Source organism: Calidris pugnax, unplaced genomic scaffold, assembly GCF_001431845.1.
Source record: "Calidris pugnax isolate Ruff unplaced genomic scaffold, ASM143184v1 scaffold20, whole genome shotgun sequence".
Lineage (NCBI taxonomy): Eukaryota > Metazoa > Chordata > Aves > Charadriiformes > Scolopacidae > Calidris > Calidris pugnax.
This window is the reverse complement of record NW_015094510.1, coordinates 570,664-596,895: the sequence shown is the minus strand read 5'-3', so window position 1 is coordinate 596,895 and position 26,232 is coordinate 570,664. Positions and strand designations below refer to the sequence as shown.

General features: G+C 36.1%; 1 protein-coding gene across 1 annotated transcript in view; it reads left to right on the top strand.

The window, feature by feature from the left end:
• UCHL3 (ubiquitin C-terminal hydrolase L3) overlaps nucleotides 1-26,232 on the top strand; it is a 44,196-nt gene that overhangs the window by 4,468 nt on the left and 13,496 nt on the right. The window contains exons 3-6 of the mRNA XM_014965687.1: nucleotides 8,134-8,262; nucleotides 11,337-11,493; nucleotides 11,868-11,953; nucleotides 13,064-13,111. Of these exons, the coding sequence (XP_014821173.1) occupies nucleotides 8,134-8,262; nucleotides 11,337-11,493; nucleotides 11,868-11,953; nucleotides 13,064-13,111 (420 nt within the window). The remainder of the gene's footprint in view (nucleotides 1-8,133; nucleotides 8,263-11,336; nucleotides 11,494-11,867; nucleotides 11,954-13,063; nucleotides 13,112-26,232) is intronic.

Genomic DNA, 26,232 nt, shown 5'->3' with positions numbered 1-26,232 from the left:
TTCTTAAGGTTATCGGGCAAATACGGAGGTTAATTAAGGATCTTGAGGAAACAAACGTTGCTCTTCCTGAAAGGTCCTTCCGTTTCATGAACTCTGCAGCACTATCACACAAGGTCTCCTGAAAGAAAGCCCTACTGATCTAAGCCATTGAAAAGACAGTGTGCCCACAATTCCTGAAGCGCGTTGGATGGTAGTACTCGTAGATGAGCTACTATGTTGGAATGAAAGGATCCTGGATGTGAAGAAACAGAGATGTCCTTCTGAAAATGCTTAGCTAGGCTTACTGTTTTTTTTGCGTGGGGGAGTGGAGTTTAACTCTTCTGTTGTAAGCAGAGTGGAAACAGCGGAGATAGTGTGCATGCTTGGAAAACAGCCCGTTATTATCAGTGTAGCCTCAGAAAGTGGAAGACCAAGACTCAGTTTGTGTCTTTCTGGAAAGAGAATACCCCAGAAAGCCTTCCACAGAGCCAACAAAGGGGAAGTGTTGAGGTTGTGGCACAGCACAGCAAAAAACAAATATGAAGGGATTGTAGATGTCCACTGTGAGATGGCTTGTTGATTGGCTTCTTCTAGTTTAAAGTACCTCAAGTTATATAGACCTCTTATTCAGTTTAAATAGGTAGATATGCTGAAAAGGGAAAATTTTAACTTGTTTTGGGGTTTGGAGCCAGTGGTTGGGCAACTCGGGGAATGAGAAAGAAGTAAGACAACATCTGGACAGAGCTGCATCTATGAAATAGTTTCTTTGCAGCCCTTGAATAGGATGCTTCAGAGTCAGTTGAAAGAATCACTGAAAGGCCTTGAGTCACTGCAGGCTTAAAATGAAGAACTAAAAATAATAGAAAATTAGAAAGAAGAAAATAAACATCCTGCAAAAGATATTGAAGATAAAGAAGAAAAATTGCTTTATGCAATTATTGCAAAACAACATTATGACACTCATTCCATCAGCCTCAAGACTGAAGTGGAAGAGACACTAGCAAATATGAATAATCTTCAGTTTAAGCTGAAAACTTCAGAGAAAGAAAATAAGAGGAAGAAAACTTGAGCCATGTTGCGCAGAGGGAGAATAATTGAAAGATTGACCAAGGATCTGTCTTTCAATGTTCCTCCATAGTTGAAAGCTAAGAAAACCATGTATTTCATTCCTCTATTTATGCTTGTTACTTCTGGCCTGTTATTATGCTTTTTTTTGCTCACATTCTTATTTCTGTTTCAATGACATAAACTAAAAATACTAGCAAGGAAACCCTTACTGTCTGGGACACTGTTTAAGTGAATGGGGTGCTGTGGAGTAGAAAACAAGTGACAGTGGTTCATGCAATAGGTTGTCTTGTTGCACTGAAGATGCTGTTGCTCTCTTCCACATTCTCCGTGGCTTAAAGGACCAGCAGAATCAGTAGAATCCAATTGTTGTTTTGGCACAATTTTGATGTAATTGAAAGTGTTTTCTTTTCTCTTCCTTCATTGCAAATTTTGAAAAAAAAAAAAAAAAAAAAAACCACCAACCAACCAAAAACTAATTTAAAAAATTTATGGTGATAAATAGGCCATATTTCTTGAACTTCATTAGGTGATCCTGAAATACGGTGCTTGTGGATATTAAAGAATTTGTAATAGATCTTGAATTTCCCAAGTGAGTTTATTATAATGGAGTGTCTCTTGTTTGAGCAAGACGATATTGTGGCCACTCTAAGTGAGGAGTAGGTAAAGAAGAAGAATGCACCTTGTGGAAGCTAAAGCCAAGTATTTGCTTCTGGTATGCCTTTTGACTTGCTGTATAGAGCTAAAGTTTCTACAGCTGCTGCCACCTTGTCCTGTCAGCCATTTCAATTAATGGTCTGAAAGACGCTTTCCCTAATATGTATTCAAAAATGTTCCCTTAATTTTAATTCCATAAATGTCATAATGAAAGAATTAGGCAATATATCCTTTTAATGCCCAAACAATAAAGGTTTTGTTATTGTTTGGGCATTAACAACTTAATGTTATTGGGAAACAAGGTGGTTCCCTTATTTCTATGAACGAATTTCACTTCTGAAACAAACAGTTTTGTTGCAATATGCCTCTAGAAATGATGTCTAAAGAATTGAAAGCAAAATATTGGTGCATTTATATTTGTAATATAGATTAGTTTAATAAGAATTGGATACTTAAAGGCCTGAATACTACCATCTATTTGTGGAGTTATATAAATTGTGATATGAGTGTTTTTCCATTATTTTTTTTTCTTGGTGATAATTCATCAGACACACTTTATGGAGTGTCTTACTACTTTCTAGGGGAAAAGATTAGCTTCAATTTAACAAAATGCCAAAAATTCTTACACTTTAATGAAAAAGTTACAAAATATTGATCGTCTTTATTGGTGTATCTAGATGTATTTCTTACAGTTTCCTAAAGCCATAGGCGTGTTTTATTTTTGCAGAAGAAAGTCTTAACTGTGGTTTTGTTGTGATACAGTGATGCTTTAATCCATTGAGCAAAAGTCCAATAAAACGTAGACTCTGTTGGTGTCTTGGTTTGCATTTGCATTTAGAAGAGGATTACAACAGTGGGTTCTTCCCACAGAAGCTCTTTGACTTTTACATCTGAGTGTCTGGAATTATTTGTACGTTTTGCCAGTTTTGTGTTTTCAAGGTCCCAACTTGTATACAGATACCACAGTAAAATATGGAAAACTCAGTCTTGAGTATAATGCCTTAGTATTTAGAATGTGGGATTCTTGAAATATTTGTAAATACCATTCAACTTTAATTGCACCTAAATTCCAAAGTCCATTTTATTTCAGTGTTTCTCCTCACTTTGTTTTTACGTGCCACTGACAAAGTAGAAAAGAGCATGGCTACTTCAGACAGTATTTAAATTGTGTATTAAGTACTCCAGAAGTTTTCTGTTAAAATAAATTGCACCCTTACTTTTTCTTACCCCACTTACCTTTCCCACATCTCCATCAACCCCATAAATCAAATCTTCCTACTGGCTGTGTGACTGTGTTAGCAGGAGTGCTGTTTTAAACTACTGAAATCAAGTTGCCTGGGTCAAGAAGTTGCTAGGTTTCCTTTGTCCCCTGGGTTTCCATTCTACTGTTAAGGCTCTTTAAATTTTTTTTTTAATAATTAAATAAATTTCATGAACCTTAAAGGTAGCCAGAATTACCTCAGTGCAAAATCTGTCACTCTTTCAATGCCCAACAGTTAGTAGGTTACAGCAGTGGTACTGACAATGAAAACAGCAGAGGTCATACCACATAGGTAACGTGCCTAAATCTGCTTATTGCAATATTTTTGCTATTGCCTAACATTTGGATGTGGTGATTTGGAAAAGAATCTGGTGGGTTGGAAAGGACCTCTACAGTTCTGTAGTACAACCATGTTCTGTTCAAAACAGGTTGCTCAGGAACTTGTTGAGTCATGAGTTCTTCAAAGGATGGAGACTTCGTAGCTCCTTGGGCAGCATGTGCTAGTATTTGGCCATGATCATTATTTTTTAACTTTATTTTAAATGCTTTCCTTAAAAAGTTCTAATTTTTTTGTATTCCAACCTATGTCCATTGTTTCTCTTGGTTCTGCTGTGCACTGCTGAGTTGAGTCTGTCTCCATCTCTGCACTCCCCCTTAGCTAGTTGAAAACAGTAATAATCAGGTCAGAAGGAAGGGCCTTCTGGAATACTGTGGGGGGGAAAAGGAGAAATTCATGACAAGTGTGGATAAGGAGGGGTGTGTGGAAAGTAATTTCAAAAGTGACTTCTTGTCTAATGGTTAGCTGGGCCAGTGAAAAAACAAGAAGTGTTTTTCAGGAAGGTATTTTAACACAAGAAGGAAAGAGACAACTGAAAATATGATAATAATTAGTAAAAATAAGGTTCTGAAAAAGTTAATAAACAGAGATGTGTGGTGGTGTTTGTTGTTGTTCCTGCTGTTACTGTTCTTCCTGAGCCCCTGTAAGACTTCTGTAATGTAGCCACATATCTTTCTTTTTTTTTCTTTTCAGAGGTATGTGCTTGAAGACATATAAATTAAGAATAGTCAGCAATGTGATAAGCAGGGACTGAAAAATAGTATCTGATACTCAATTGAGCAGATCTAGAGCAATATATAACTGCTATTTTATGTTAACCTGTGTATGAAGTATCAATAAGCTAAGAGAAGGTACACAGCTGAAAGTGAGCCCTCAGATACAGTGTTAGATACCTACTGGATGGAGCAGTTAGGGCATCTGTAGAATAAAATTGGGTAATTGCTGAATAATTGGAATGCAAAGGAGCAGAGGTCCCTCCCTATGAAAGATGCTGTCTAAAAGCCATACAGAACTGCCTGCTCTCCTAGAACAGGAATGTTTCTGTTAGTAGGGAAGGGGATGTTTCACCTCCTGGTGCATAACTGTTTTTTTGTACCAGGGTCTTTGCCTGGCCTAGGAAAGAGCTAGAAAAAGACTGAGGGAGGAAAAAAATGAGGCTTAAATTAGTTATGACTAAGATATTCAGGTAGTCTGCCAAAACTGAAGCTGTTCCTTGTGACATTTCATTTCTGACCTTCCTGTGTCGCATCTAATAAGGACTTTTGTCCCTCTAAAGAACTTTACTTGGTTCCTAACAACTTGATTTTATTTCTGCAAAATATTTTCTCCCTGACCCTGCTAAATGCAGTCTTGCCTTGCTTTTATCCATTCAAAACACAATTGCAAAAGATTACTTCTCCTGCTGTATCATTGAAATATTTTTTAGTTTGTATGTCTCCACATTAAAAATGAGCTCCATATATTTGTCTTAAGGGTTCTTCCCACCCTGCCATCGCTTCTAGTCAATCACTTTGATTGTATACTGAAACTTCTAAATTTCTTAGATTGTAAAATTTCTTGGCAGTATGGTAATGTGAATAATGAAAGGCATCCTATATCTGTGGAGTTTTAGTTATGTTGAATATCTCGTTCAGGAGTTTGAGTAGCTATTCTTGGGTTTAGGGAGTATTTTGTTCATTTGGGGTTTGTGGGTATTTTTGGTTTGTTTGTGTTGGTGGTTTGGTTTTTTTTATCCCCAGTGTTGTAGAACAGGACAGGAGACCCTAAATAACTTATTTTTCCAGTAGCTTAATGCGATCCTTCTAGCATTGACAACTCTGGTTGTAGGGTCTTTTTCAAGGTGAGTGTTGTTTTTGTTTTGTTGGGATTCTGTACCCTTACTTCCTGCAATCTTGCAAAATATTCAATAGGGTTTTTTTTTCAGTTGCATTACTTTTCCCACAGTTCTGAATAACAGCAGTAAAAATGATGGAAAGATTAGTCATTGGCTTTGTAAGGAAAGTACAAATAATATTTTAATGCACCTTTACACGTACTCCCTTCCCCTTCACAGTTTCTTTTTTTTTTTGCTATTCGCAAAGTGGTGATTTACCTTCACAACAAAGAAGGTTAGAATAGGAGTTCAAAAAATACTGTCTTCTGTTTCATCAGCTAGTAAAAACTTAATACTTTCCCTTTTCCCCATTTTCATTAAAATATAATAATTTGGCCTTCTTCCCAATCTTGGCAAGATTTAAAGGTGGTACAGAACCAAAAGAGCTTGGTGTATTACATAAGCCATCTTCTGAGTGAATTTTCTTGTTGTACTTGAAAACTACTTTGTTTTTTAAACTCATCAAAAAGGGTAGGTTCTGCAAAGCCTTAATTATGACTTGTGCCCAGTTCCACAAACCTCTACAAAAGGGAACAAAATTTCCTTAAGAGCTTGATAGAGACACTTTATTTTGCCCCTCATATCCCTTTTCCTCTTTGAATTTATGGTCGATCCATGTTTTTCATTATTAGTAGGTAGTGTTAAAAAAAAAATGGGGAAAAGTATATACATGGCTTTGTGAAAAGAAAGTCTCCATATCTTGCAATGCAATCATAATCAAATACTGAACTAGCGCTGTGAACTGTATAGGTTATTGCTGTAGATACACAGAAAGCCATATTAAATTTTCCAAGATACTCTTTAAACTTTTTTTCAGACTTAAATTGCCTTTGCTTGCCCTTGGTTTTGTTGTCATGTCTTGCAGTGTAAAATGGAAAGAGAATAATGCATTTAAAATGGTCAAGTATGGGGTTTATTTGGGTTTTTTTTCACCTCAAAACACTGGCTGCGAACTGCAGCTTCATTCTCTTACTAAATTTAAGGGTATGTGTATTTTCTGTTGGTTTGCCTCCTTGTAGAAGATATTCCTAAGTGTTACTGTTAAAAATCTTCCTTATTCTTTATAAATACTTGTTGTTGATGCATTCAGTTTTTGTAGAATCTGTCTTTATATCTCTAAATAGAGTCAGTCCCTTGGCTATGTCTCCAGAAAAACAACCACGTTCCCTCTTGCCCAATGCAAACTGAAACTGGTAGTTGAAGGGATCTCATAGTAGATGAAGACACTTGTATTTTGTTGTATGTTCTTGTGTTTTAATAAAATACTCATTTTGGGTATTTCTTACAGTTAATTCTATGTAGGTACGAATCTACTCAAATATGGCATAACTACTAACTGAATTCTTATGCATTTGTGTAAACCTACTCACTAGGTGGATTACGGAAAGAAGGGTCATCTATGCCTTTCATTTAGGCTGACCATTTTATGTGATTCTTAAGCATCTCTTTACTGCAAATGTATCAATAAATAGATTTCCTCAAATAGCATCGGGCAGGAAGTATGATGAAGCTTTTGAAATAATATTTCCCTTCTAATAACGATAATGGGCAAATTGCTCTAGTCTTCTACAGTATCATTTTTGGGAACAGTACTGGGAACTGCAGAGTTGAGTTTTGTTGAGAGCTGGCTAAAAAATGCTTTAGGAGTTCATTGTTTTTCCATTAGAGAGGGCAGAAGAATATTACTTGCTGCATGTTTTTTCAGGCATTTAAATTTGCAGCTGTTTATCAGCAGACTGTCCTTATTTTAAACTCAAGAGCCCCGGGTGACTGGGTAAGATTTTCCTATAGAATGTAATTTTTTTTCAGCAGAAATATAGTAAGTTGTGAAATGTTAACTTTTTTTGGAAAATATACATTTCTAAGTATCTTTAAGTTTTTCTCCCAAATGTGTTTCTTTTACCAGTAGAAGTGGTGTTTCAAAACAGGATTTGAGTATTCCACAGTTTACCATTAGCTTTTTCTTATGATTATGAATGGTCAGTATATGTGTAATAACGATAGTTTCTGAATCCAGCTAGGTTCTTCTAGACTCCAGTAACGCAAATATTTCAAACTGGTTCAGATAATATGTCATTATCAATTGTGCAACTGTTGTTGTGGTACATAACTTACCTGAGTAAAAGAAGAATATCTGATTAAAAGATGAGCAACCAATTGTAGGCTAAGGTTGACAAAACTTAGTAGGTGCTACAGTGTCTCTTTTGTTCTTAAGTGGATTAATGTTAGGTAAAAGAACTAAAATCCCCTTTTGTGTTGTGACCTGTAGCTGTAGTATAGGAAAGAGGATCCTTTGGCTTAGGATCCCAGAAAAGCCTTTGGCTTAGGTGCTGTTCAGAAATTCTAAAGAAGCAGCTGAGAATTACTTGAAGATTGATGATTACTGTCTAGCACTTAATCTTTCTCGACTTCAAAATATGTTGCTCTATCATAGTTTGAAAGGAATTTTCACCTAGAACATCACCTTAAAAGGTACACCTACTAAAATCGTATCTTGTGTCTCTGCTAAAAACGCCATCAAAGATCACTATTTTTTTTTGAGTTGCTGAAACCTTCCAATATGTGCACTGATGTCAGGTATTCCAAAGTACTCATGGAGTCAAATAATATCATAGGTTTAGTCATATGTGCTCTGACCCATGATTTCTAGGCAAAGTCAATGTTCAGTACTCTTCTATTTTGTGAATGGCTGAAAGGCTTTAAGGTTTTAGTAAATAGTGCTGGGCGTGGTTTTGCTTCATTTCATAAAACTATCTAAATAAAACATTGGAATTTTGTTTGTCATTGTTAGCACTAGAATTTATTTACTTAGTAAAACCTGAATCTCATTTATTCTCCTTAAATTTTGGAACGTATGGGTTGTTGCAATGTATTTCCCATTGTAAATACTCTGTTATGTTTCTAAAAAGATAGGTATATGAGCATAGTCATTTAATATTATTCTATTTTCTTCTTTTCCAGTTTCTCAAGCAGTTAGGTATACATCCTGACTGGCAATTTGTAGACGTTTATGGTATGGAACCAGAACTGCTTAGCATGGTGCCAAGACCTGTCTGTGCGGTGCTACTTCTCTTTCCAATAACAGAAAAGGTAAACATTTATTTAATAATCAACTAATCACTTTTGTTATAAATGAAATGGGAATGAACTGTTTGAATCTTGTACTTTGGTGCCATAATAGAATAAAGATGAGACTCAAACCGTACTCAAGAGACTCCTTAATTGAAGACAACAACAAAATGATTCCTTCAGAACCTTCTTTTGATAACCTTAAATGTATAGTTATGATTTCTTTTCAAGTTGGAGTGGGAAAAGCTAATATAGAAGCACAGAGAAATTCACCTCCTGTTTCTCTATTGCAGATAATTTAAGGCTTTTTTTTTTTTTAAATATGCAATGTGAAATGGCTCAATTTGCTACTTTTAGCAGAAAGCTACAATAGCATAAGCAAAATAAGGGGGAACTACTTTTTGAGTTTTCTTACTGTTGTGCTGACCAAACTTCAATCTGCTTTTAGTTCAGTTATCAGTATCTTTTGCTTCTTGGACAGATGGGGCATATTTCTAAGGTGAAAGAGAACTCCCCTTCTTGCTTCAAGTTAGACTTTGAAATACTTGGTTTGGTTAAATCTTCAAGTCTGCTTATTTTGTGTCATCATCTGCTTCTACATAGAGAAGACATCCATCTTGCATATCTCCTTCGAGTGTTACGTCGGCTGAAATGAATGATTTGTATTGATCTTTCAATTTATAAAAATCTTAACCTGATTGTGATACGGTCAGCCAAAAAGTTTGAGGTGAATCTGCCCAAACGTCTTCCTTTTAATATGCCTTTCAAAAAGAACATGTGGTTTATAAGGACAAAGCAGTTAGCTATTAAAGCTTAACTTCTATAATGAAACCTGTTTAAATAGAGAGAGGAGTGACTAGGTCAGTTCTCTTGCTCGTTAGGTCCTGAAAACCTTTGCATTCTCAGTTTCTCCAGAACAGCTATGCAGGCAGTCCTTTTCAGGCTTGATCTCAGCCACTTTGATAGTTTTGAATTTAAGCAAATTCTTAACTGTTCTCACCTGCCTTCAGGAAATCTCCTTTCTGTTACCTTTGTCTTCTGTGTGCTGTGGATTCTGTCTGGCTTCTTGAGCTACAGGTGTGAGCTTATTCTGTGCCTATCACTTTTTCTCTCACCTCCCTGCCTGTGCAAACTTCCTTTCTTGGATCATGCTATGGGAGCATCATCCCATGGGAGAGAACAACCTTCCTCTAGTTCCAGATGGTGTATCTGATTTCATCCTCAAGAAGTGTATGAGAAACAGCACCAGAGAAACAGTGTATGCTCTGTTGCATCAGTCAGTCAAATTTGACCGCTAGTCAAATATTTGAGATTTTCTCCAGCACGTTAATCCTTCAGAAACATCAGGGGCACAAGTGTTTCTGTCAACGGTGTAGCCTGAGCGTGTGAACGTTGAATCTTTCATGTGAAGTCCCAATGTTCTGAAGCTTTTGTTATTCACTGTGAACTCTACAAGACTCTTAATTATTCTGTATTTCTGGAGTACTTTTCCCTTCCTCAGTCTCCCTTTCAATATGCCTGTTATAATCTGATTTTATTTAATTGGTTATTTATTTATGTTTCTTGGATGTGCCTACCTTTCTGAAAGTGTGGTTCAATTAATTTTGCTGCCTTTGTAAACACTTCTCTATCATGTCTTTGTTCTTCGGCCTAGAAGTTCCTTTCTTTTATATTCCTTATGTATCAATTTGCTTGAACTTGTTTTTAGGGCAAGATGCTCTTGTTAGCATACAGATAATCTTAGGATTATTGTCCAGACTTTTTTAGTCTACATTGTAGGCTCTAGACAGAGTGAATACTGTGAGCGTTGGGCATTTTGGGCATGGCCCAATGAATATATATATATATTATGGGATAGCTTGGGTTAGGAGGGACCTCTTTAGGTGATCTAGTCTAACCATTGCTAAAAAGCGTATTTTCTCAACATTTATATATTTATTTTTGCCATGGAACTTATTTTGGTTGGCAGGGAGCCAATGGCAGCTATAATGTTTACCTTCTTGAATATGAACTTTTGTCCAATTGTGCTCTGTGAATTTTCTTTTCTCTATTAAGGCTATTTTTGTTAACTTGTAGATACGTGGTATCAAATTAAAACGCTCTGTAAAGGCTCTTGCTATTACTTAGACCATTCAGAACATTCAGAGAAGCTGCAAGCGTGGAATCGTGAGGCTGGAAAAATTTCTTGGTTTTGTTTGTCGTTGACAGTACATAGCCCTAGAGAACTTTCTCATGGGTTTTCAGGAAGAGTTCCCTGATAACATTCTGCGTTCAAACTTTACTGTTGTCATAGTTGTATAAAAAGCCCATCTACTTCAGTATTTTTTTTTGTCTACAAAAGTACCTAGTAAAAGAGGCACAAGAACAGCGTTGCCTGGAACATTTGCAGTTTTCTTTCATTCTTTTTCTGTTTGAAGTGAAAATCTTAAAATAAAAAAAAATGTAAAACCCCCAACCAAACACAAAAATGAAAAACAACCTCCTCCCCAAAAGAACCAACAAACTACAACCAATAAAAAAAGGCCCACAGTATAACAGATTGGAGTCAGTTATGATCTTTACAAAGCAAGTACTTTATATTGTTCAGTCAAACTAAGCTCTTTTACTACAGAAAATAAACATTCACCTTATGAATATGCATTATGAAGGGCCTGTTTTGAGTCTGTGAGCATTGTAGAAATCTTATTTTTATATTCCCAGAAAAGTGAAATGTACAAATGGAACTTGTAAGAATGCTTCATGCTGATTAAACACCTGAAGTACCTCTGGCCTTAAAAGCTTTTTGCTGGACTGAAGAGGGACAGTGACAGGTGCTCTGATCAAGGAAATATTTTTGAAATAATGTTAACACAATGTCAAAATGATGTTTCAAGTGTGACTGAGTTTTGGCTAGCGACAACATACTGATTCAAGAAACAATATAGAGCTGTTCAGTTAAATAAGTTTGCAATTACTTGTTGGACCATGCTTGTTAAGTGTTTAAAATTACAGCTTGAGTTTTGTTTTGTATTAATTAGCTGTTGCTTCTTAAAAATCATGTCTGCTTGAATAATATAGCCAGTATCTTTTTCTGCTATTTGTGAAATTTCTTCTAGTATGAAACCTTCAGAACGGAAGAAGAAGAGAGAATAAAAGCTAAGGGGCAAGATGTGAAATCATCAGTGTATTTCATGAAGCAGACCATTAACAATGCTTGTGGAACAATTGGGCTAATTCATGCTATTGCAAACAACAGAGATAAAATGAACTTTGGTAAGTTTTTTTTGTTGGTTGGTTGAGGTTTTTTTGTTGCCTTTTCTGTTTGGTTTTTTTTTTTTTAACTGTGGAGAGGTGTGAAGGGAAGGATACATTTTGAATATAACCATTATTAAAAGACTATCTCTGTTCAAAGAGCATTTCTACCTACAGTTATAAAAAGAGTATTTCATACTAATCCACGAACTAAAGCACTCCAAACATTGCAAACTGCAGCAGGTAGCAACTCCTCTGGCATCAGCCTTCAGTGTCTTAAAGATGCCATGTAATTATCTCTTTAAATCTTTCATTGAATATAAGCATTCTGTAAGCTTTGAATGAAGTTGGAGTTAAAGCGTGACTCTAATTATGTCTTTTTTATTTTTTTTAAGAAACTAATTCTTCACTGAAAAAGTTCCTAGAAGATTCGCTATCTATGACTCCGGAAGAGAGGGCCAAATACCTAGAAACTTACGAAGTTAGTAGCATGTGTTTTTACTTTTATTTAAAATGGTACAAGAATTACTTGCATAATCAGGTACTGTCCTTAGGACTTGATCCAGTGAAGCACTTAAAGAATTTGATCTTACACATGAGCTTGTGATCAGACAGTAGCTATGAAGAAAACCCTGCTTTGGTGGAGTATTCCTGCCTGCCCGTATCTCAGTCAGCAGAACGGATTTTGTTCCTCATCCTTATTAATTCACTTGGCTTAAAATGACTTTGAAATGGATGAGAAATATGCGCATAATATTTTTGTTGTGTTAAGGATGCAGTTTAATGGTCAATTTAAGCTGATCTAGGGCTTTTGCTGTAACGATGGTTCTTCTGCAGCCTCCTTTCGTTTGTGCCTTTTAGTCATCCCTCTTTGGCTTTATCAGCTTGGGGCACACAAAGAGCTGATTTGGCTGAAATATAATCTCCTTGCCCCTGGCCCCCCTCAAACAATTAGATGAGCTAGCTGATAGTGTGGTTAGCCAGGTCATTAGTGCTGTTTGAAAGGATGCAGCAGAAACATCTGGCCAGTGGTGGAATTGGGAGAATGGTGCTGTTGCTGCTGATGGTAATGAGGATTCTCTTTCAAGATGAAAATCTTGATGCCAAGCCCGAGTTCGATTTAAGCTTATTGTGAAGCCCTCTGGAATAAGGGTGTTAATATGTGGCTGAGAGAAATAGTAATAAACAGAAACAGTAGAGGTTTGATGACATTTTCTGTAGAAATGTTGCACACAAGATGTCTGATCAAGGCTTCTACCTAAAGTGTTTTGTCTGCTCAAGAAGTGATATATAATAAAAACAGTTGCCCTTAGTATTTTCTGTGTGTAAAAGCGCTGTTTCAAACTGTTAGGTATTTGATTTGAACTGACTGTGATGAAACTGAAATATTGGTCTTCCCCCTTGGAAGTGGAGATGATTTTTTTTTTTTTTTTTTTTTTTTTTTTTTTTTTTTTATTTTCTTTAATTATTGCAAGCACTGAACAAAAATAGTTACACCTATGGCATTTGATAAAAGGAAAACCTTACAGTGATTCTTAAAACACTGAAAGTCTCTCATTTAATGTCTGATTGAAATATGTTTTAATTTTAGGCTATTCGTGTCACTCATGAATCCAGTGCCCATGAAGGTCAGACTGAGGTATTCATTTTTTAAAAAAAAATCTTTGTTAGTAACTGCTTTAAGTTGAATTTAATTGAAATGAAAACAATTTTATATTGAAGGTTTACAGTGAAATGGAGGTTATTGCTTGGTTTGCAGTATTGTGTCACTGGTCAAAAATCAGGGCACAAAATCAAGTGATATTGTTGGGTGGGAACGCAACTTGAAGCTTGTTGGAGTTTGGTTTGGGTTTTTGATTTTTTTGTTGTTGTTGTTTGTTGGTGTTTTTTTTAAGGCTTTATATAATGTGGATGATCTTTTCAAGTGTCTTTTCAGAGTAGTATTTTTGATGAAAATTAAGGTTTTGATTTTGCAAATTTGTAGGTAAGATCCATAGTAATCGTACACGTGGAACAAATGTTTTATGAGAGTCTGAGAAGTTTTACTTCAGGAAAAGAAATAGTACAATACTTGGTTTGCCATCATGTATATGATACTTGTTTGGAAATACCAATTCAGATATATTCTCACTAATACATGTGTTTATAAGGTTTTATCCCCCAACAGATTAGGGGGATAAAAAGAAAAACAACAACCAAAACAAAGTGCCAAAAAACCTTAAAATAAACACAGACGTAACATTCAATATTTTCCTGCTTCAGTCATGCTAAGGCAGTTTTCCATTTTTCCAGTTCAGATTTCAGTATCTATTCCACAAAAAGAAAAGTGATTAGATTATTGCTAGCACTGGCACTGCTTTGTTTGATGAAGCAATGAGTCCACCTTTTTTGGCTGTGACTTCAGTAGCTCCTCCACTTTTTTTTTTTTGAGGTACAGTGGATGATGTCTTCTTTCTTCTGATGACTTGTGTAGTGTCTTCTAAACAATGAAGGAAAAAAAAAAGCAGTCCTTTCTGCTCCCCAATTTCATTTCTCCCTCTTCATTTCCATCTGCAAATGAAAATTGGGAATTGTTTTAACTACCTCTCTTTCATATACTCAACTTCCTTTGTGATATTTTCTTTAAAAAAACCCACTGCTCTTTCTTCTTACCTTTTTATCTATATTAATCGACGTTCTATATTTCAAGGAGAAACATCAGAGCAAATTCATAAGTTTCTTCCTTTTTTATGTGAGAGAATACGCTTTACAGATGAGTCCTTTTCTAGATATTCTTGGCAAGCTCGGGAAGAGAGAGACTATGGAGACTATTCCCACAAGCTGCTGAAGACTGAATCTTTTCCTAAGATCCTTGTGAAAGAGGAAGACTGTTCTAATTGTTCTGACGTACTGTGACATTCACCCAGGGAATGGTTTCTCTGTGCATTCTTCTGACAAAAATTATGGAATGACTGGGAAAGAAAATGCAAGGGCTATAGGGTTCCTGAGAGTCTTCTTAAAGATTCAGGAAGCATTTAAGGGATGATGGAATCTCCTCATAAGGGACAATTAACTTCTTGAACTTCCACAAATTAATTTTTTTCCTGATCAAGATAACCACAATATAAAAGACTAGTAATTCTGTGGAAATATGATGACTTCTTTTCATGATAAAAATTTACAAGATTGTCTTAGCAACCATATCTAAACATAAATATTGAATAGGTAGTTTCCCTGCCAAACATTTATTATTCCATTTTGCATGACTGAATCTGGAAGTAATTCAATATAGATATTCCTTAGGCTGGTAAAATAAGTTTTTCCTGTCCTTCTGTTTCCAAAGCTGAAATAGTACCCTGGCTGAATACATGTCCTAGGACCATTTTTCAGAATAGTTCTGATCCATTAACCAAGGAGAGAAGAAATAAACAAATTACCTTACTGGAACATCTAATTGCCTGAAGATCCTGTCGTACCTTAAACTAGCAGCAAGGCCTCCCATTTCATCTGTACAGGCCGAATTGCTTTACTTTTAAGTACAATTCTTTTTAAGCAAAACAAAATATGAAATGTGAATATGCTGAGAAGTGTAATTGAGGGGTGGAGTGAGTTATCTCCTAGTCTTTTTCTTCCCAGTGGTACGTTGTAAATGTTGCTTCAGGTAGTAGTGGAGGGGCTGATGAGCAGCACGTCCTTGAAGATGCTGAAGTTAGCATATGCAGGTCATACAGGGATGTTGACTCGTCCTACAGAATGAGTTGATAAGTTCTAGCACCTTTGGAGCAAGAGAGAAGAGAATCCCATTCCTCCTGCATATTGACTAATTTTAGGAGTACTTTCCTGAGAACTTCATTTCAGAGGGACATGTTTACCTTCCTATGACTCTATTGGATACTTCTGCTCCCCCTGCCCACACACAGGAAGGGCATCTTGCATAAAAATCTTTCCTTTGAATACCAAGTGTCTTTTATATATCTTAATGATACTAAGTGCTGTAGCTTCGTGAGTAAAAAGTCCTCTCCAGGTCTCCTACGGAATGAAAGGTTAAGAAAACACACAGGCCTGCTCTTTTAGGGTGATTAACTTGGCTTGCCTGCTTCCTAAGAATAGCCTGCTCTGTGGGTAGTCCTGTCCCTTACATAGGTATTGCGTGCTATTCTCCGCTCAGATTCTTCTGAAAATGTTGCTTAAGCTCAACTGTGTTAGAATAATTTCCCAAAGTGGGAGGTACAGCAGAGGGCCTTGCTGATTTGGGTAAGAAACTATGTAACTGCCCACAAGATGCTGTTCTTTTCCTCCCCTGTTCAAAACACCCCACCCCACCATAGAGCAGCGTGATGTGATAAAAGTAAAATTTTCTGGAATCTTGAGATATGGATGGTTTAAAAATAGCAAAGAATAGAGACAGGTTCTTCTCAGATAATACTTCTTTTTTTTTCTGGTCTCTGATTTCTCAGATCTCAGAGGAGTCAGCCTGTAATGCTTCTAAGTAAAGCCTTTATTTCTTGACCGCTCCTTGACAGTCTTGCCAAGCCATCTCAGCGTAGCTACTTGATTTTTACAACATGCAAGTGGATTTTCTGATTTTATTTCTGTTCTCTGTATGTGGCTATTCCGAACCTTGAAATAAAACAGGTCCATCTAGAAACAAAAGTTTAGCAGTAATAGAATAAAGCAATGCTATCTTTCTAGTATCTGTGTATTTCATCTGTTCGTCTTATCCAGTGAGCAGGATTTGTTTCTGTTTGAAAAGAACTTGTTTTTATTAAAAATAATTTATTTTTATTTTAATGTCTTACTTTTTTCAAATACGACTTTTCTTAAAATCATATTTGACAAGATATTATTTGTATAACTGCAATATTAGTGGACGGCTAGATTCTACATTCCAATTTGTGACTGCTGAAAGACAATAGTTATGGTGGTCAGTTTGCTTCTGGGATTTATCATTAATGTGTGATCTATTTAGATGAAGCGTAAAGATGACTTGCCAAGCAAATGGATTGGAGCTGAGAGTTATGGAGTTTTGTGCCTTGATGAGTGTTTTAACAGGCTTCCCAAGTTCGATAGCTGCAATTAATTTGCTTAGTTTCAAAAGGGGGAGGAAAAAAAAAAGTCTGTGTTCCTAGCCATTTTATATAACTTTGGGTATTGCATTGAAAACTTTTACAGGACATCTGTAGACTGGATTAGAACTGGGTATTTTCAGTACCTTTTTTCTGTATTAAAATATGAGGTTATAAACAAAGTTTAATGAATTTTTATTAAATTACTGAATAATTTTCTTAAAAATAGAGACCTCTTTTGTTCTTTCAAAGAGATTACATTTTAAGAACAGTCAAGCAGTTTTCATTTTCCTAATTCGTTTCAGGTTTGCAAATTAAAAGGATTGTAAATTGGGGTTGTCCTTCAGGCCAAGTTTTGGACAAGGTTTGATTAAAGTTCTGTGTTAAGACTCTCAGATTCTGTGGCTCCATGGCTCACTTCTTTGCTGCAGTAAAGCAAATAAATAGATTAAGCAGTCCTATGGGTACTTCTATGTGTAGAAAATGTAGGCCTGTTTAAAATTATTTTAGTAGCAAGCAGTAAGATCTGGGAATAATCCCACAGGAGAAGTGTGGTGTTGGTTTCAGGACTTTCAAGGGTGATTTGATTCCAGTACCATAATGAGAGCAATTAATGTAAGACTCTTGTAAGTCTTGCTGTTAAACTTTATGCTGCTAAAGCTTTCACTTTCTCAAGTGACAGGGATTTTATATCCAAAGCTGCCAAAAAAATTATATGGTCTTTAGGATAAAGCTTCAAGAATCCAACTTGTTCTCCTTTCTATGTGATAGTTCCTTAAAGGCAGCTATTGCTGAGACTGGAATAGTTGCCAGATACTCAAGGTCCTCTTTATTTTTTTCATGAGTCTTCCACTGAGCGTATACTTTTGTTTATAATATCTAGGATGTCTGAAGGTATGGAAAATATAACCTGCTTCTTTGCAGAACTGCACACACTTCTAAGCTGGTCCTTACGTTGTTCCTTTGTACTGAGCAGACTTTTTCTGTTTGTTTTGTCTTTTTTTTTTTTAAGTTTCTTTGAGGGAGGAGAAGTAGCAATTAATAGCTCTGATCACAAGGGTAAGGTTCTTATCTAGCTTTTTTGGATTACAATCTTTGGTTGCTTTCTTTCTAAACAGTCACAGTAAATATTTTCAAGTAACAGATCAGAAAATCTGAGGGGAGAATTTTTTGAAGCATCATTACATGAGCGAGACTTCCAGGTCTAGAGTCTTTTGCAGAGGAAATAGCCCTCTTGAATTTGGAGTTGGGAAAGAAACTTATTTTGTATCCTACCTACTCATTTTCATTAACAGTAGAAAGTTACTGTTTAGTTTTCTGAGCGAGTAGGAAGAGGAAGATGCAAAGACACACTTGTTATAGAAATAAACCAGTAGAAATTGTTTAACTCAATTAAACAATGATATGCTATGACAGCTTGAGGGAAGTTATTCCACGTAGAACATATTGTCTGTACTGATTCTTGAAATAACTTGCTACTCACATTATTATATTCACATCTTAAAAAGGTCATTTATTTTTGTTCTGCTCTCGTATTACTGACATCCAGATCCACTTCTTTGCAATGATGCTTCATTACAGCTCAATTTTGCAGTAAGGAAAATGGCAAGCTATATCATATAAAGTACCTTTTAAAAGATTAATTGGCCTTTAGACAAGGAATTGATCTAGAGAATAATCTGTATATAATTTCTGCCTTTCTAAAGGCTTTGACATGCTTAACTCCTGTTCAAATACTGCTCTGGTAATAGTATCTGAAGTTTTAGACAGCTGTGTGTGTGTCTGCTGAAATAATTCTGTATTGTCAGATTACCTACAATATCTTCTGTCTTCCTTCAGCTTCCCAAAAGAGCTTCCTTCAGCAGCTCATCCTCTAGCTCCTGCAGGAGCTAATGCTGGCACAGAGGTGTTAGGAGCACACTCCTGGGAAGAGAGGAGAAGGCTTCACAGACTAGACTTAGATCAGCTTTTGCTGCTGTGCGCAGCAAATACTCAAATAGGTGGGGTGTTAAGGAATTGTCAGGCTGTTTGAGCAACATCAAGGTATCACTATCTGCTGACACATGGCTTTCCATATCACTTTTTGTTATAAAGTTCAAATGATAGAGTGAACTTTTTATTATGCCTTGCAGTACTTGTGGCATATGGAACCACTTTCATGTTTGAGGTTGGCCTTTGTTTTTTTGGACAGGGGAGTTTTAGCATGGTTTATGCATTACTGCTTAGCAGAATTTGAATTGTGGTCTTTAGGAAGTTTACTTCTTTAAATGTTATTACAGCATAGCTCAAAATAACGTTTCAATCAAGCAAATAAATACAAGTGAAGTGGCCACTTGAAATACCTGTATTAGAAATTGGTTAGAGAATAATAAGAACTTCTTACTTTGTTCATGGCCTAAATCCTTAGGAGAAAATTAGGAGTTCTCAGATTCCTGTTTTTTCTTTTCTCTTCCTTAGTTGGACATTCTCAATAGCCTCTAAATGAAGTGTAACCTACAGTGTTTCAGTTACTAGTTATTATGGAAGAGAGAAGAAAACAGAACTGGAATACAATTATCAGCTATTTTGGGGAGTACAGAAATACTGTCTTTGGTTCTGTAACTTGTGTTTGTGGGGTTTTTTTTTTGTTTAGTATGGTTCGTACATCTATTTACCAACTGACATCTTTGGCTTCTAGTACTATCTGTTGGGCTAAATGAGACTCAGAACTGAGCAGACTGAGGTGCTGCATCTGAGCTGCCACTTCAAATGAAAACAACATTCCTGCGCCTCATTAGACCTCTATCAAAAAATACTGATGGCAGAAATATTAGCCTTTGAAAATCAAAATTGATGTTTGACTCTGCCAGTATAAAAGTCACAAGTAAGAACTGCTCTCAGATGTTCACAAAAAACTGATGTGCACATCAGTATGTTTACTTAAATATACTTTTTTTCACAAGTAGGATCAGAAATATTTTTAACATGGATTGAAGTTGGCAGCCACTAAAAAAGCTACCACAGCTTGATTTCTTCCTTAACTCAAACCATAACTGCAAACTGCAGTCTGTAAACTTGTTTAGTGTGCTCTGAGAACTATAATCTTGCGTGGAATGTGCTAAGTTAGACTTTGATCACAGTAACAGTCGTTAACGTTGGCAAGAACGAAGTAGAGTCAATGTACTCTGTTCTCAGCTGCTATAAAGCTTGAACTTTCAAAGATCTCTGGTTCCCTGGGGCATTACAATTTATTGTTAGAGAAGAAACATAAAGGAGCTTCCCTTTCACTCCTGCCAAGAACATATGGTGGGATTTTCTTCTTAAATAGCCTGTATTCCTCCGTGTTTCTTCTGAATAATCCGTAGTCTTGTAAAGAAACATTTACATCTTGGGGAGAATTTAAAATCAACTCTATAACTGTTTCTAAGATGATTTTTGTTTAGCTTAGTAGTACAGAATAAGTGTGTAATCTTTCCTGGAAAGGCGATGAAGTCGCCTAAATTTGTTAGCTATAGCTTTTTCTTGTTTACAGCCTATACAGTGAAAGTGTAAAAAATGAGCTTACTGGAATCATGGGAAATGTTTCGGAAATTGTACTTGGTGAGTCTTTGACTCATTGCATTGTCCTCTTATTTAACGTGTCAGTGTTTTGAGACATGCATCAGTCTGATTTCTATACTTTACTGAGCAAATAACTAATAAGGTATTAATACAGTATTGCTCTGAATTGTTATTCTTATGCTTAACCATAAAATCTATATGAAGCAACTATAGAGGATATTCGCACCCATAAAGCAGCCCATGAATTTAAATAACAAGTATATAAGAAATAAATAACAACTCAAAGTAACAAAATGCTTCTACAGTTTTTACAGTTTTGCATCCAACATCCCTACCAACAAACTACCATAAGTTTTTTTTGGGTTTTGGTTTGGTTTGGGTTTGTGATTGGGTTTTTTTTTTTTTGGCATTTCTCCAATCCATAACGCTTCCAGCCAGTGAGCAGCAGGCTCCAGCCATGTGTTTGCTCACTGGCACTTTAGCAGGCTGATCGTGATGAATGATGGTTGAGTTCACACTCAACCTCTTTCCATCAGGCAGAAGAGAAACTGATTTGGCTTTGGGTTTTCTTGTTTCGTTTTGTTTTTTCTTCAACCACTTATTTAGAGGGGAAAAAAATTATAAGAACTTATAAGAATCCTGAAGACCGCCAACGTTTTACCAATATGGCTGAAGCTAGACAGTGGGCTATAACTACTCAGAGAATTGATGTTGCATCAACCAACTTTGCCCATGGCAGCACTCTAAAAATATGGTAATTGAGTGTGCAACAATGCTGTTCAATTTTTTTTTTAAGAGAAAAAAATATTGTGGAGGAAAAATATTTGAAAAAAATCCAGTTAAATTAGGTTTTGCAGAGCTCCCTAACCTTTAGAATTTTCTTTTTTGTAATTCCACTAATTTTTGATCACAGAAGTTGCCATTGTGATAATCTAGCTTGACTTTTGCCTAACATAGGCCATAGAACTTAAATTTAGGTTTTCAGAGAGATATAAATAATCACTAATTTTGAAAAATTTTTTGAGGGAGCTCTGAGCTCACCATTTTTCTCACCTTTAAGCTCTGTCTTTACCCATATCTCTAGCACAGTAATGCTCATGCGATACTGTCCATTCTTAATTGTGAATTAAACTGACACAGAGAACACTGTTAAGATTTTCTTTTTACCAGGTGCAGAAACTGTCTTAAACTTACCGGTGCAGAAGTTGATTGGTGAGCAGGTGTAGCTCAATTTGGTTTAAAAACTGTAGTCTTGGTTTCAGTACATATTAATGCTAATGATTGTAATGTTGATAAAACACGTTTTAAACACTTTGATAAAACACTTTGAAGATTGGAGTTTAGGAACCTTAACAGTTTGCATGTTGTGCAGGCTTTTGTTGCATGTAAGGAAGTTCTAGTTAGGAACAAGATGTTTCTTGCAGCTGAAATATTCATAATATTACTTGTTTGTGTGAATTCTGTGATGCACTGTTGGAGATGAGCTCGTGAAGAAGCTTCTGCGTCTGTGGAATACTTCCTTTGTGAGGCTCCTTATCTTCTACTAAAAGCTTGAAGGAACTCAATGTCTCTCAGGATTTCCCCACCACCACCAAAACAAGCTTGAAACGCTGTTAAAAGATTAAAAACACTTGTGAAGGAAGGAGAAGGAAGAGGTTTTTTTCAGACAGTGTGATGCATGGATTTAATTTGCATGTATAAAAAACCCACTAAGGATAATGACTTCTAAGGAAGAAAAACGCTATTACACTTTGAACTGTAATACAGACCCTTTTAAACAATTCAATAATGAGCAATTACTCGAACAAAACAAAAAAAAGCCATAAAAGGTGGTGGGGAACAACAATAGATAACAAGTACATCCTCTCTGAATGTAATCTTAAAGCTGTAATAACTCTTAGATTGCCTATTTGGCTGGAGAAGTTGCACTTTAATATTAGTCACTTCAGCCTTCGTCCATCTCCACTACAGGGAGCTGTATAACGAGGCCACTGACACTTGGTTTGGAGCAGTTATTGCAAGCTCAGGGACTGACTCAACCAAGCAGCTGCAGAGCACGTGGCAGGGCCTCTGATCCTGGGGTTGCACGTAAGAAACGAAGACCAGGACTAGAAGCATTGTATCTCCTCCTGTTTTCCAAGTTTCCAGTGATGTTGGTGTGCAGTTAAAGCTGGTTTGAGCTCTGTCCCAGTGCAATGAGCATCTCTTTCTTTGTAGCGACACAGCCTCACGATGGAGGAAAGAAGAAAGCCCCAGTCCCAGCAGAGTTTGTCAGCTGGCAGACAGGGAAGCCTCCTTAGAGGAAGGTGGCATGGGCTTGAACTTTCCACTGAGAGGATGCCCTGAACTTGAGTTTCTAGACAGGTTAATTTTTGTAGCCACTACCAAGTTAATCAGTAATAAATATTTCCTCTTAGAAAGAAATGGTCGTGCAATCCCAGACACCGCTTTGTCCTGTTAGGTCTTCAATGCATTAGATGTGGACTGAGATACTTTGGTGGCTTGGGTTCCCCAGACAAAATGAGCAGACACATCCCTGTTTCTAAAACCTGACTGGTTTGGTCAGGAGCCGAGTCATGAGCTACTTGGCACTATCAAACTTCTGCACTTTTAGGTATTTGCAAAAGCACAGCTCTTGGTGCGTGATGAACTGCATAGGTGTTTCCTCAAGATCTTAGACTTCAATGGCTTTAGGCATCAAAACTCATTCCTATATATAGCTGTTATTAGATTGGGGCAGATGATAATTGCCTGAATGTTTTTTGGACCTATTCCATGAAGCTTTTAACTTGTTTATAATGTATATTTTGCATTACAAACCATAAACGTAATGTGCTTACTGGTTTATATGACAATAACATTCAATTCTATTTCAGGGTTTTTGTTTTACTGCTTCAGATATTTGACCTGCTACAATTTTCAGCACAGAAATACGCTCCTGTGATCTTTTCATCTTGTGAAGTTAGTCTAATTCTCTCTTCTCTGCAGTTTCTAGCTGTTAATAAGTCTTGTTTGAATAGAGTGTCTCAAGTTATGATTTGTCTTCCACATTTTAAATTAAATGTGAAATATATGACTTTGTATCCTTTATGTGGAGACGTGTATTTAACATTCATTTCACATTAATATTGGCAATAACTCTAGTTTAATTTTTTTTAATATTAAGTTGAAAACAACTTCAATTGACACAGCTTAATTTGTGCTTATTAAAGCAATGCATGGAATTTTATGGCTCTTGTAGCCTTGTTAATTAGGCATAATCTGGTATTAATTTTGCTTTTCAACAATTCCTATATACTCTCTGAAATTTCACTTTTACAAATGCAAAAGTATATTTTCAGTGTGGAGGAAGTTTTTCTCTGTCTTGGCTGATCTCAGTAGGGGACCTACTAGTACAGGAAATAAAAGATAAAAAGATTCAATAAATGGAATTTAAAATTAAGACAAATACTGACTTCAAAATTTTAAAATATTAGTTGCCTTAAACTGCATTCTAGGTTATGAGTTAAATTTTGAAAACTTAGTGTTTTCTGCTGTCATTACATTCAGACAAGGGGTGTTTTTAATATTTTTTTCATTATTTTAGCAATATTAGCTAGGGAACAAAGAAGTAACTGCAGTCATTAAAAATGGAAAAAGTGAAGAAATCTGGGAAAATAGTAACAAAAGTAAAAAAGGCTTTATAAAAAAAATTCTTTCAGTATTCTGGTTATCCCTGTACTGTTAAATAAATCTTAAATTTGGATTGTTCAAAGTCTTAGTGTTTCACAGTACTTACACTAGGAGTGCTAAATGACAGAGTTTTTCTCAGAGCAAAAGTATACAGTTTAACAGCTTCCAGTCAATGGAATGCATCAATAAATTCCCACTCTCAACAAGTTTTTCAGTTTCTTTTTTTTTTACTATTTCTAAGTAAACAGTTACTGTATCACAGTTCCAGGAAGACTAACAATCTTGTCTGTTTTGATAGCAGCAGCTTACAAAATTGTAAAACATAATGTAGCATGTCTTGCCTTTTATCATGAACTGTCTAGTCAGCAAAACTCTTAAATTTCTGCCCCGCAGCAAGTTCTAATCTTGCAGGTTCCTTCCTCCATAGGGATGTCTGTGGACTCTGAGGACTTCTAAGAGCAATGTTTTATCAGTCATCTTTTGGAATTTTCATAGGCAAGCTGAGAAAAAATTGTTTTCAAAGCCATCTGATACTTTATTTAAATGTAAAATGCCTCATTTTAAATCTGTTCAAATGAAGAATTTGAAAAAAAAAAATCAATCAGTGGTACAGATAACTGTAATAGCCATTTAACTTGTGTCTCTGACTCATAGAAGTATTGTCATTGTTAAATTCCTCTTTCTTCCTATGGTTACATTTTTGAGCTGGAGGTTTTCTGGTTTTGTCCTCTTTTATGTGGAACTACTGAGATATAGGGGTGGTTCAGAATGTTTGAAAATCAGAAGTTAATTGAAAAAAAACCAACCCAAGTAACACTCCATGCTTATCTCTGAGCTCTACAGTTTCTACTGTACTTGACGCTTGCTTTTCATGAAGAATTCCTATTCTTGTGTTTGTTCTTTAAGGTCAGCAATGTGGGAGCAGAAAGAACCAATTCCTTGTTCCATTCTTGATAGAAAAATAAAAAAAAAAATGAAATTGAATGGGAAAGAAGATTAATTACTTTAAAAATAATACAAAGAAAGTAAATGTTTTTGACTGACGCTTATGCATTGATTAAAGAGTGAAAATAATTTTTTTTCAGAGAAGCTATCTAATGCTAGAATCATTCCATTGAATGTGTAATGTGGGACATACCTTAAAGAGCTGCAGCTCCTATTCTGCTTACGTAACTTCCATGGATTCACAAGCAGATGGCAGGTCTCAGTGCAGCTAAGAGGGGTATCATGGATGAGTAAGTATGTTTGCCAGGGGGGTGTTCTGCAGGGATCGGTTCTAAGACCTGTGCTGTTAAACAACTTCTACCAGTGATGTGGAAGGCAACGTAAAAATACACCCCAAAGCCTACAGGCATTGTAAAAACATCAAAAGATAGTAAAGCAGAAGACATCAACGCAGGAAAATCTGGATTGCCCTTTAGGTTAGCTTCAAGCAGAAAGGAGTATTTTTCTGAGGCCAAATAAAAGCTGTGTCATTAGGACAAAAGATAAAGTTTATTTCCTGACAGAAGGTGAGGGGTTCTCTAAAAGTCTGAAGATAACATTGGGATTTTTATATGTGGTGAGAGGAGAAAGTTGTGGTGGATAAGCTGAAGCTGAGCCCCTGGTTTGGCATCATGGACAGATGACCTAATGTAATCTGTTATTCCATGTTCATATCATCATTAAGCAGGACTAGAAAGGTTGCCTTTTCATTTAGCACTAATGTATTTAGTAAACTGTATGGATGATACTTACTGTCTCTGGAGCTATAGACAGGATTGATTGAAATTTTGACTTGTTCTGATTTATTTCAGTAGCAAAAGAATTGTTAATCTTTAATGTTTGTTTTTGTTTTGTGAGTACGTTCTGGTCCAAACAAAACTTGAGCTTGATTGGTCCTGTGGCCTGTGTGGGGCAGAAGATCAAAACTAAATCATCACAATGGTCCTTTCTGGTCTTAAATATATTTACTGTAACTTTGTCAGTTGCAGCTGAGAGTCATTTTTAATACTTCTGTGGTCTTTCTTCTAATAGTAACAATTTGAATGGTTTAACATAGTCCTACTGCTTCCACGGATACTAAAGGGATCCTGAGTGTTAATGGCAATACTGCCACTGGCCTGCTATTTTAGAAGAATAGGTGAAAAACTTAGGAAGTGTCATACCTCACCACGGTAAGCTTCCCTTTTCCTTTGTTTTCCTTTTATGTTAGCCATGGAACAGTAAAGAAACTCTGGGTTCTGTTACAGTAGTCACTTGATTCATTTTAAATCCCAGAGCAGCACAGCCTAGTTTTCCCAAATTACCAAAGAAACTGTCACTTACGGTTTTGTAGCTGTAGGCAAAACTGATCGCTCTCTGTTCTCAACTATTCCTTCCATGACATGTTACTTTGAATCCCCTCCCTCCTCACTTTCCAACAGTCTGTCTCTTGAATGAGTCAGTTAACTTGTGTTCATATTATGAAGTTCACTGGGTGTGAATAACCTCTAGATTATCTAGTGATAAACTTCAGATTTGG